Source organism: Emys orbicularis, chromosome 1 (genome assembly GCF_028017835.1).
Source record: "Emys orbicularis isolate rEmyOrb1 chromosome 1, rEmyOrb1.hap1, whole genome shotgun sequence".
NCBI classification, from domain to species: domain Eukaryota; kingdom Metazoa; phylum Chordata; order Testudines; family Emydidae; genus Emys; species Emys orbicularis.
The window spans coordinates 95649497-95662248 of record NC_088683.1 but is presented as its reverse complement, the minus strand read 5'-3'; the positions used below and the strand labels follow the sequence as shown (position 1 = coordinate 95662248).

General features: G+C 43.7%; 1 protein-coding gene across 1 annotated transcript in view; it reads left to right on the top strand.

Annotated features, from left to right (window-relative positions):
- Window positions 1–11604, top strand: part of XRCC6 (X-ray repair cross complementing 6) — a 20206-nt gene extending 8602 nt beyond the window's left edge. Inside the window, exons 7-13 of the mRNA XM_065406318.1 lie at window positions 465–651; window positions 2345–2513; window positions 4814–4975; window positions 6238–6367; window positions 7760–7860; window positions 9220–9333; window positions 10762–11604. Coding sequence (XP_065262390.1) covers window positions 465–651; window positions 2345–2513; window positions 4814–4975; window positions 6238–6367; window positions 7760–7860; window positions 9220–9333; window positions 10762–10961 — 1063 coding nt within the window. The 3' untranslated portion in view covers window positions 10962–11604. The remainder of the gene's footprint in view (window positions 1–464; window positions 652–2344; window positions 2514–4813; window positions 4976–6237; window positions 6368–7759; window positions 7861–9219; window positions 9334–10761) is intronic.
- The last annotated feature ends 1148 nt before the right edge of the window (window positions 11605–12752 follow it).

Below are 12752 nucleotides of genomic sequence, written 5' to 3'. Positions count from 1 at the left end.
TCAAGCCTTGTTTCTTTATCCCCCAGAGGCATGTTTTTGCTATTGCATTGTCTTGAATTGGCTTTTTCTGGGAGCTTTACCTCCTGTTGGCTCAAAGGAGCTGGCTAAGAGTTCAAAGGGCAGCATTTACATTCAGCATGGGAGCGGTGCACAGTTGTCAGTAGTGGGTCTGCCTTGTGCTCTACCTCACTGTAGCTGCCTTCGAGGGTAAAAAGAACGGAGAAGCTCTGAGTTCCGCTAAGTGGTTTGTGTTAAAGAGCTAGGACCCAGGACTGAGAATCCTGCACAATATCTTCAGAGAAGCAGAATTGCAAGGTAAGTAATATTTCCATTTCAGAGATGCAGGTGGTGTTGGAAAGTGAATAAAGGCGAACCTGTGGGAATAGACTGTCATGTGAGAGACCTTCTTTATGAAAAGTGTCCATTTAGAAATTTGAAATAACCTGTCTGTTATTTCCACACAGGTTAAACTTCCATCTGGGCAAAGACCTGTCCCTCACTGTAGGTGTTTACAACCTGGTCCAGAAAGCTTTCAAACCATCTCCAGTGAAACTTTATCGGGAAACCAATGAGCCTGTGAAAACAAAGACACGGACATTTAACCGAGAGACAGGCAGCTTGCTTCTACCTAGTGATACCAAGAAGGCTCAGGTAACGCAGTCCCTACTCACTTGTTCTTCCTGATACTGGGGGACCTGCAAGGACATTAAGCATCTGAATAAACCTGCTGGTTATTTTTCTGTTGGCCTTTTAAGATGATCTGCAGAAAGGCACAGTACCACTTGTTCGTACTGTTTGCACCTCTGTCCTCTTAGGGGTCTTTGTCACATTCATAAGTTAAGCAGAATTTGAGTGGGTCATTGCTTGGGTGAGGCTTTCAAGGGAGAAAACAGCTATTAGTGGAAGTGAGGCTGGGGCTTTATAGGGTGTGCTCTCCTTTCGGAGTCAGAACTGTCTCATCCTGAAAACATGACACTAGCAGCCCTTGTTTTGTTGCTGGTGCCGTTTCTTGATGATCTAAACACAGATCGTGTTTGGTTTGAGCATTGGCCTACTAAACCCAGGGTTGTGAGTTCAATCCTTGAGGGGGCCACTTAGCTATCTGGGGCAAAAATCAGTACTTGGTCCTGCTAGTGAAGGCAAGGGGCTGGACTCGATGACCTTTCGGGGTCCCTTCCAGTTCTATGAGATAGGTATATCTCCATATATTATTATTTATTAATATCATGGAATCATTAATTACTATAAGGTCAGGGGTATGAATCCCAATGTCTAAGTTAACTTCCAACCTGGGTAATTGCACTCTGCATCCCTAAAATTCCCTCTTTATTCTTCACTCCCCCGCTGCCATGTAGTATTGCTGGTACAGAATGATTGCCATGCTCAGGTGTAGCTGTATTTCAGGGCTGGATAAGTGATTCCTATATACATGGTCTGCAAAATATTTTGAGGCTCCGGGATGGAAGGAGTTATAGGACTATAAAGTTATTTTGTGTCCATCCTTCTTTTAGCTGAAGATGTTGGGTTTTATTGTCATTAGACACCAATTGCTCAGAGCAGAAGGTGTTTGGGCTGAAATCCAAACATCTCTCTCCTGTCTGACCTTTTGTAGACTGGATGAAAGTACGGAGATTAAATACTGTTCTGATCAGATCTATGAAACAGAGCAGTACTTTCAACCACCAGGTTGCTAGCAGATGTCTGCTTAGAAGCGAGAGTTGTGAGCACACTACCATTACTGGGAATTTGCTGAAGCAGATTTTCTTAGTCATTCACGCCCAAACTTCCTCCATAAACCATCCTGCCAGCTCCTACACTGAATGCTATGGAGTACCATGGAAACTAGTGCAAAGGGATCCAAAGTGTGTCTGAGGGAGACTGGTAATGAATAGATAAAAATTAAACTATTGTCTGAATGGCTGATTAAAAACCTGGGATTAGAGAAATCGAAAGGCGCATGAGAGATGCTCCATTATGGGCAGTAGCAGGACTGCTCTTTACGTAGACTGGCTATCAGTCCTTTTAAACTGCTGGCTTTGTCAACGTTGAATGTATTTGATTTGTTCAATCCTGTGTGTGAAACCAATCTGGATTTTGCTTTAACCAGCAGTGAGCTGGTTTCTCCTCATGCCAGCATGGAACTACATCTCGCAGATCTTTCCTTTGAGCTGGAAAATATCTTCAGTGGGTAATCTAGTCATCTTCCCCATTCCCACAGTCCTCTTTTTGCCACTCCACCATATGTTTCATCATAGGAGAATGGATTCCATTGTCCCTTATGCCCTCTCTGCTGAATGGGTGACCTCTCCATTCTCATAATTGTCTTTTTTCTTCTATTTGTTAGACCTATGGGAACCGTCAGATTGTACTGGAGAAAGAGGAGGTAGAAGAAGTGAAGAGATTTGATTCCCCAGGTTTGGTCCTGATTGGCTTTAAACCATTGGTGATGCTGAAACAGCACTATTACATCAAGCCCTCCCAGTTCATCTATCCTGAAGAGTCCTTCATTAGTGGTAAGCAAAACTGGGAGAGATTGACCACCTGGCAGTGCAACAGCAAACTAATTGACAGAAGAGTGGAACAGAGCTATCATTTAAGAGGGACATAGGACATATAGAGTTTAGTTTGCTCCCTTGCCCAGTACAGTAACTCCTCGCTTAACGTGGTAGTTCTGTTCCTGAAAAATGCTACTTTAAGTGAAATGATGTTAAGCCAATCCAATTTCCCCATAAGAATTAATGTAAATGGGGGGGCTAAGTTCCAGGGAAATTGTTTTTGCCAGACACAGAGACACAGAATAAGTTTTAAACAAACAGTTTAATACTGTACACAGCAATGATGATTGTGAAGCTTGGTTGAGGTGGTGGAGAAAGAGGGTGGGATATTTCCCAGGGAATGCCTTGCTGCTAAATGATGAACTAGCACTCGGCTGAGCCCTCTAGGGTTAACATGTAGCCCCTCACTCTACAAGACAGCACAAATGGAGGGAGGAGACACAGCATGGCAGAGAGAGACAGAGAGACACACCGTGTGTGTGTGTGTGTGTGTGTGTGAGAGAGAGAGAAAGAGAGACACACTTGTGAGAGAGATGCGCTCATTGCCCCTTTAAGTACGCTGACCCCACTCTAAGTACACTGCCTTTTTAAGTAGATCAGCAAGTTGAGACAGCAGCTGCTGCCAGCAAGTTCCCTCTGTCCTGATACCTGTCATGTCCGCCCCCCCTGCTCTGTGGAGATGAGGTACAGGAGTGGGGGTAGGGGGACACCTGGACATTAGCATCCCTCTTCCTCCCTCTTCCTCCCCCCCCCCCACAACAAGCAGAAGGCTCCCGGGAGCAGCTCCAAGGCAGAGGGCAGGAGCAGCACACGGCAGTAGGGGGAGGAACAGCTGAAGTGCTCGGCAATTGGTAGCCTGCTGGGCTGCTGCCGCACAGGGAACTTAGGGGAGCTGATAGGGGGGCTGCCGCCCCACCCTGGTTCCAAGCCCCTACCAGCTAGCGCCAATGGACTGCTCTTTCTGCAAGTAGTGGACAAAGCAGGTGGCTGCCAAACAACGTTATAATGGAGCATTGTGCAACTTTAAACAAGCATGTTCTCTAATTGATCAGCAACTTAACAACATCAAACCGGACAACATTAAGTGAGGAGTTACTGTACAAAATCTTAAAAGAGCAATAATGTGGGTTTAACTGCCACTCTCTGCTCCCCCAGTCACAGCTAATGTTCTCTTCCTTCCCCACTATGCTTCTGAACCTGTTCTATCTTTTATTTCCAACCTACAAGCAGCTGATCAAATGTGCCCCCAAAAGGTTTGCTTTTGTCATTCACAGCAGTGTCTGTATTTGAAACCTGAGGTATATTGGAAGGCAGGGACCAGAATAGAGAGCTCTAGGGTCATGGGTAGGAAATCTAGATTCAAAGGTGGCAATTATATCAGCTAAGCAGGACAAAGGCAATGCCAAGGAGGGATGTATGCGTTAGTATTTGGAGGTTCTGGATTATTTTATAAGCAGATGTAACTGTAGGGGGTGGAACATGGGCCTTTTTTCTCTTCCGTCACCATGTTATGTGTGTACTTGGGGTGGGGAGGTAATACTGTAACATGTAAGTGAACAGTGCTTAAGATGAAGTAGTTAATAGTTCTCTCACGTAGAGTAGGCCATGAACTAAAAAGGGCTCTGTTAGGACAGGGTGCCCTTCTCCCTCAGCGTGAGACAATGCTCCTGGTATGGGGTGTAAGGCATACTGCCTTGAGTGTTGTGCTGTTGGGGTGGATGTTTAGCTAACTCCTTTACTGCCTTACAGACCATTTAGGTCCAGCAGAACAGCACCTGCATGACTCTTGACTACATAGTCTGAGTTAGGTGTCTGGTGAAAATAAAAGCTAATGTTTGGTCTGGAAAGAGGATGGAGTTTTTACAACCTAGATTCTTAGTACCCTGCCTCTGCAGTGAGGGCCTTGGGTCTACCACTGCTAGGCCTCCAAGAGAGTGTCACTATATATATATATATCCAAATTGAAGGGGGGCTTTGCCAGATGTCTCCTTCCATTCTCTTCCCCTATCTCCTGTTGCAAATGTTGGCGAGTCCAGCATTCTCTTGCTCTTCTGTTCAGGTGAGACCATGTTGTCATCTCAGAGTTTTGCCCTGTTAACGTTATTTTGCTGCCTCCTGTTCTGGCCTCCATCTGGAGTATTGCAGGTATATTCAAAAAGTGGCAGATGCTAAGGTCTGTAATGCTTTGGGTCAAGTGTCTGTGTCCCAGGAGGGAGCAGGGTTCTTAGTCTGACAGATATATGGCTTTTGTTGCACAGGGAGTACGACTCTGTTTAATGCCTTACTGACCAAGTGCCTGGACAAAGAGGTGATGGCGTTGTGCAGGTATACCCCCCGCCGGAACACTCCCCCACGTTTTGTGGCCCTGGTCCCACAGGAAGAGGAGCTGGATGAACAGAAAGTGCAGACAGCCCCTCCAGGTATGTGAAGAGACTGCATTTTTTCCATCTTGCAGCATGAAAAAAACTGCCAGCTAGAGAACATGCACTATCCCTGCCAGATACTGCCTGCTGCCTAGTATAAAGATTGGGGAGAAAGTGACTTGCAGAAAGAGGAGATGGGCGTGTCAGGAATCTGACACAGAACAAGGAGCTCATTGGTCTCTAGCCACAGTTGCTCACCTGAAATATTTACTTTGCACAGGTCTGCCACAATTTTTTGGTTGAGGCAATTTAAAATGAATGCCTGCTACTATGGATTTCTGATGCAAGGCTGGTATTAGCCTTGTTTAGCTGTGCCATGTTGCACCTGTGTAGTGTGCCCTGCTACACATTTTAAAAGCCTCCATTTGTGTCCGTTCTTGCCCTGGATAAAATAACATGCAAGTCCAATGTGGCTGCAACAGTTTCCCTCCCCTCCCACATCTTTGCTAACTGCTTCAGTTAGCCAACATCAGAATGGAAAAATCTCTCTATTGGTTACCTAGAGCTCTTATGCCTCCTTGAATTTTGTTCTGTCCCTGGGCTCTTCTGAAGGTTGTGAGTGATGATGATTTTCATTTATTGTCACTGTGTACCAATTGAGTGGGGTGTTATGAAAGAGCAGTGGTAAATTATTTTCCTTCTGCTTTTCCTCACTTTTATAACTGGAGAGCCCTGGGTTGAGAAGTCTGGGAAGAAAAATAATGCTCCATGCATGTAGTATGTGATTCTATCCAATCTCTTCATAAGCATTAATTCCATTGTCACAACACCACTGTGAGATGGATCAGTGTTCTCCTGATTAAAAGATGGGGTGATGCAAAAAAGACAGGTGACTTGCCCAACTCCACTGAGAATCAGTGTCCAATGGAATTACAACTCAAGAATCCCTAGTGCCTGCTCACACCCTTAGATCGTATCTCTCAAAAGTCAGCAGCATTAATTATTATTGATACTGATTTATATTATGGTAGTGGCCAGAGTTTCCAGTCAGGATTGGGGCTTCACTGTGCTGTGTGCTGTTTGAATACCCCTGAAGATATTGTTGGCTCTTCAGAAAAGAGACTGCCTAAGAAATGTCTGAAAAGGGAAGAGATGCTAGTTAATTGTGCATTATTGACAGATTGTATACAATAAGTGTCTGGCTAGCATAGATAAATTTTCCTGCCAACCCAACTGCAGAGCATTTTGGGCTTGCCCTTGACATGCTGTTCTGAGGTCAAGCTTTCAGATAACTGCTCTCTGGTCTCTCTCTGGTCTAGGTTTCCACCTCATTTTCCTGCCTTATGCAGATGACAAACGGAAAATTGACTTTACAGAAAAGGTCCCAGCCAATGACGAACAGGTGGACAAAATGAAGGAAATAATCCAGAAGCTCCGGTTCAAGTACAGGTGAATGGAGGCCAGAGGCACGGGGCATGAAAACGCAAAGCTATCACCTGCTGTGTTGTACAGTGTTCAGCGGCAGCTGTGGTATGCACACAGAATCAATCATAGACTTCAAAGCACTAGGTGCCTGAAACTGTGCAATTTATAATGCAACTTGAGTGCTTTTTTTAACTCTGAATGTATTTGTTCGGCTGTCTGGTGTTCCAAGGACATGTCTACCCTAAACATTGTATAAAACCATTGTTTGAAATGCTTTGATCATGCAACACTTTTACAATATGGTGTCCACATACAACAGCTAAGCCAGACAGCTTCCAGGTATTGATTATAATGGTTGGCCACAAAACTTGAGAGCAGATCTTTAGGTCAGGTCTGGTTTATCTGGTGCAATCCACTGTGATGTCTGCCCCAGTGGTCAAATCTCCAATACATGTATAGCTGCACTGGTTCAGATACCATAATGATGGGTACAGTGTAAGTCTAGATAAGATGAATTAGTCCTAATTCCATCCCAGGGTGCAATGTTTCACATTTGGAAATTACCCCAAAGCTCCTACTTCTAGGGGCCAAAATTGAGCTGCTAATTGAAAATTAGCTGTGGTATAGGTCTCCAATGCACTCTGCTTGGGTGTGTTTGCACTAAGCTAGGAGACTGTTGCAGGGAGATAGATTGCCTTAACTAGTTTGTTATATTGTTTGTCCTTGCAACAGTTTAAGGCATACATTCACATGAAGTGGGCTATGGCTAAGACACTATATTAATAAACTAAAAACTGACATGTGTAGCAACACTTACTGACAGAGCTATTTTGACACCACCCACACGCAGCATGCCTTAAACAGTTGTACCAGTACATTCTGGAACTCCTTTAACACATGTCCCATAGAGCAGGGCCATTACACCATGTTCCAGAGGCAGTATGTTTCAGTGACAATGAGAGAACCCATGTCTGATCTATCTGTAAGTCAAGCATTTTAGGATGTTTAAATGAAAAGTACTACAGAATAATTGTTAAAGGGAGTTATGCCTCTCCATCTTGAGGAGGATCAACTTCATAGTGCTCACATTAAAGGGGATGTGTATTCAGATATTGGCTGCGTGGAAAGGGGCAAAACTGGTTTTGAAGTGTGGGCTGATGCCATCTTCATTTTTCACATATACACATCATGCTTATTAATAAGCTGGTAGCTTATTAAGCTAGTGACATGGTCACTACTTCTGCAGAGAGTAAACCTGAGAAAACCAGTCCTCAGTGAAGCACCACTGGTGATAGAGATGCTTAACTATGCAGGGGAGGATGGGGAAATGATTTCTGAACTGGGGGCTCAGTAGCCCTATTTATGGGCTCAGCTTACTGCTGACGTGTGTTGAATGTTTCTGGGTTTTGTTGGCAGGAATGACAGCTTTGAGAATCCGGTTCTGCAGCAGCATTTTAGGAACTTGGAGGCCTTGGCACTGGACTTGATCGAGCCTGAACAAGCTGAGGATCTGACACGTGAGAACGATGAGTGGATGCGAAGAGGGTGGGGGTAGAGGCCACTTGATTTTTCACTCTAGGTGGTGGTGTGTTTCTAGAAAACAGAAATGGACTTCTTGTGCTTTTAAACCAGTTAGCATTGTGCAATGCTAGGACTTAATTCAGAGTGTGTGGTGGTAGTAACATACTTCAGTCTCTTTCATTTTGTAATTCTGGTTCTGTTCTCTTCCTCACGCACACCCCTTCCTCCCCAATAAGTACTTGATAAAATGTCCCTTTCAGTTTTGTTGAAAAACTGCTTTGTGCAGTGTACAAATAGCCACTTGGACTAAATTAAGACCAAACTCATGTCACTTGTGACTTAGAGCTAAATACTACCCTTGAACAGACCTGCAGTTCTCAAGTCAATGAAAGCTGTAAGTGCTTACTGAAGGCAGAAACTGGCCCTAAACCTAGATTTTGAATCTAGGTATCTAGATGTCAGGAGCAACTCTTCTCCAAAAATCCCTCATTAGGTCTTAAAGTCATGGCCAATGAAAGTAAAGAGGAGACTGAATAACTTACCTTTTTGAAATGAAGATTGAACAGTTTTCCTTACTGGCAAACTGCTGTTTTCCCTGAAACTCCCTTCTTTAAAGGTCTAGTTAGCTTTTAACTCTGATAAATTAATGGAATGAATGACTTGTCCAGTGGATTTATGGTGGCAGAATGATGCCACCTTGTGGTCAGTAAGAGCATATATATATATGAGAATTTTCCCAGGAAAAGCTAACTTTTTTCACTGTTTTTCTGTATGTCTGGAAAAGTGTTAAAATTAGCTGTATTGCGGTAGTGCCTAAGAATCCCATTCAACAGTCAGGACCCCATTGTGTTAGACAGTGGATACACATGGCAAAAATGATTTCTGCGCTGAAGTGCTTATAGTCTAACACGAGAGACAACAGGTGAATATAAAAAACAGATAGGGATAGCCCAATATAACAGTGAGATGAATTAAAAGCTGCAGCATACCTCTTTCTCTAGCATGCTGTTATATTTTTTTTTCCGTTTGGTCTGTGCATAAGCATGTCTGTCCTTCCTATTTAGGTATACGTACAAGTCTAATTAGTAATAAGACATTACACATGGGCAATATAAGTTAATGGTATCATCAGAACCTCACTTCCTGACTCTTGTGCATTCAAAATTTGTAACTACCATTGCATTAACATACCTTTTTGCATTTAATTTCTCATGTTTGCAAAGCCTTTTGGAATTATAGTTATTCTGAGGACAGTCCTCTTTTGCAGTACACAGGAATATGGTGGTGACATTTTCAGTCATACAGGTTTCCCTGTGCTTGGTTATGTTTTTGAGTATGAATTTCTCTTCTGTCAGAGCCCAAGGTTGAGGCGATGAACCACAGACTGGGTGATTTGGTGGAGCAGTTTAAGCAGCTGGTTTACCCCCCTGACTACAATCCTGAGGGGAAGGCTGTGAAGCGGAAACAAGGTGAGTGGCGGTGAGGAGCCTGCACTGTTGTAACATGCAGCATTCTGTCCATATCAGCTGTGTGCTGAGAAGTCTGCATTTCTCAGTTTATCTCATGGTTTAAAGAAACCTGTTATGAAACCGCTCTCACTGATACTGTCGGTTGGCTTCATGCCAAAATGGAGTCATACCACCTTGGATTGTGGCCTCAGTAGAACTCTCAAGCTGAAATAGCGTTTGGTCAAATTGGATCATTTCTTGAATAGGAGATCTCTTAAGGAAAACCCAGCTTGCAGCAGGAAGTAATGTGGGTCAATAAATAGAGCAACCTTTAAATGTTTTTTGCTCATTTGGCTTGAGGTGATTTTTTTTTTGACAGGTCAGCAAAATCATTATTATTTCCCCCCCCCCCCCCCTCCCCCTTTACCCATACCATGAATAAGACTCTGCCTGGGCTGCTAAATTTTTTTTGTAAGGCTGTAGTAGGCGATTTCTTCCCTCAAAGTAACGATGCAGTGTTCCACTATGAACTTGTCTTGAATTAGCTGTACACCGCAATTGTAATTAAGATTCCATGGGACTTTTCATAAGAGTGGGGTGTTAACAAAGGTGTCCTAGCCAAATTCCATGTTGGGATTTTACATTCTGCTGTGCTATCCCTGTGAAAATCCCCCATAGTGTCATTTGGTTATGGAGTCTTTCCCATTAAGCCACAAACTGTTCCAGCCAGCATATATTAGTCAACAGCATATAAATATGTATATATTAATATGCATTAAACACCAATAATATTAAGCACAAATATTGTGACAGTGATATAGCTTAAACTGGTCGATGCCCTAATCCTGTTCACTTATGCTAAGTATTCTATATCTCCTTGAATTTGCTGAAGTAAGCATTTGGCACAATCAGATAGGAAATTTGTTCTATGTCTCAGTACAAACTAGGGAAGTACCTTCACAGATCAGTACCTGGAATGCTAGTATTCAAAACAAAGATAGGGGAGGAACAGAAAAACAAGCTAGGGACCTGAAACAAACTACTGGGTTGGATTTTAGTGACATATAAAGAAATGAGTAACTTGTAAAATCATATAAATAATACCAGCTGAAATGTGTAACTTGAGGCACACACCTTCTGCATAAGGTGAATATAATATCGCTGCATGGGACTGCTCTTCAGAGACTAGTATTGTATAGAACCTTTTTTCCTGTACTATCTCAAAAAACCAACGGACATTGGTTATTTGATCTCCTCTGATCACTCACCAATTAAATACAGCTGCTTCAAAGATGAAATGCAGAATCTAGAAATTTGCCACATATCTATACATAGCTATTAAGCCACTGCTTACTTATCAGTTACTAGACTGGCATATTAAGTGTTGCAGTGTTTTCCCTATACATACAGTTCTTTTAATGTCATGGTCCAAATTTCTTTTTCTAATAGGAGAAGGTGCTGGCCAAACAGAGAAGAAGCCCAAGATGGAAGTCTCCAAGGATGAGCTTAGGAGCCATGTACAGAAGGGCACTCTGGGCAAATTCACCGTGCCTGTTCTGAAGGAAGCATGCAGGGTTTATGGGCTGAAAGGCGGTGGGAAGAAGCAAGAACTTCTAGATGCACTGACTGAGTATTTCAGCAAGTTCTAACCAGGAGCTGAGGACTTTGATGACAAAGGGGTGACTCCCTTCTGCTTAAAACTCAGTTTACTCACCCGGGTGTTGGGTCTGAGTTCAGTTTTGATGCTGGTGGAAGAGGGGGTGGGGAAAGAATCCCTTCGCTACATCCAACACTGCAGACTCCAGTGGGAAGAAAACTTATTTCTTCCTTTTGGTGACAATAGATCCTCTTAGCAATTGTCTTCTGCTGGTGGTAGCAGAGGGCAAAATAAACCCCATCCCAACTCTGGTCTTACAATTCAAATGAACACTCTTGTGCCTTGTTGGTGTCTGAATAAATGCAAGTTTGTTTTTGAACCCTTACTTCTTTGGAACAGCAGGAATGGCATAAAAGAGATGCTGTCATATACAACAAAACTTGCTCATTTTAAATAAGGAAGTGGAATAATCTATGGTGGTGGATGAAATGGTGCTATATTGCTATCAGGCTCACCTTGCAAATATGTGCGCTTACAAGAACTATAAAAGTGGCACCTTACTGTATTGATTAACACATTAAACGTATCCGAACCAAAATCATTATGCAAGAACAAGTTGGATTCTATTCTGCCTTAAGCATAATCAAAGTTGTCAACATATACTGATAATAGCATAGGCAGAAAACAATTTAGTGCTCAGTAATAGCAGTTGTTTAAACAAAAAAAACCTAAACCACCTGGATCTTTTCCCTTTTGAAAGCTAAATTGCCAAAGGAAAAAAAAAAAAGGCTAAGGATAACTAGTTTCCTCTTAAACATTAAATATCAGGTCATATGTTCCCTTTGAGGAGGGAAGAGGGATAATGACGTCCCATTAGGCCAGTGTTTTCAAACTTTTTTTTTTTTTTTCTGGGGACCCAGTGGAAGAAAATTGGTGGTGCCTGCAACCCAATGGAGCTGGGGATGAGGGCTGGGGCAGAGGTTTGGAGTGTGGGGGTGAGGGAGTCAGGGTGTAGGAGGGGGCTCTGGGCTGGGGCAGGAGGGGGTCAGGGCTCTGGGCTGGGGATGAGAGGTTTGGGGTGCAGGGGGGGCTCAAGGCTGGGGCAGGGAGTTGGGGCACAGGCACAGACTTACCTCGGGCGGCTCAGCAGCACAGCCGGGGTGCACTGCGGACCGTGCTGTGTCCTGGAAGCGGCCAGCAGCAGGTCTTGCTCCTAGGCGGAGGTGTGCAAGCAGCTGGCTGCTTCTGGGGCACAGCACAGTATCGGAAAAGGTAGGCACTAGCCTGCCTGAGCTGGGCAGCAGTGAGAACGGGACTTTTAATGTCCTGGTCGGCAGTGCTGACCAGAGCAAGGCAACCCAGCGCCTTACATGCTGGGGTCATGACCCACAGATTGAAAAACACTGCATTAGGCTTTAACCCAGACACTGCTTTTCCACTCTTAAAGGAGGGCGAGTCAGATGCCTGAAAGCAGAGAGCTGTGAGCAATAACTTGAAAAAGGGCATGTTGTGGTGGTTCCTCTTCTTTACTTCCAATGATTTTTGTATCAAAGTGGGACATATGACATGTAAATGTGTTTAAACTGCCAGCACTAGAAAGTGTCAGACTAGTGAACACATCCTTTCTATGTAGTTAAAGAAGCAGGTCTTGTTCTAATCTAGAAGACAGTGTTGCTAACTGAAGTGTAACTACACTTTCATCCTTGTTTTCATCCTGTGGTCTACCCCTTTCTCTATGTATAACAGGTGCATGAGCTTGGCTCAGAAGCAGGGCTAAGCTGTTGTAGGCAAAAGGGGGTGATGTTTTATGGTGTAGTATGGGCCTCCACACTACATAATAGTG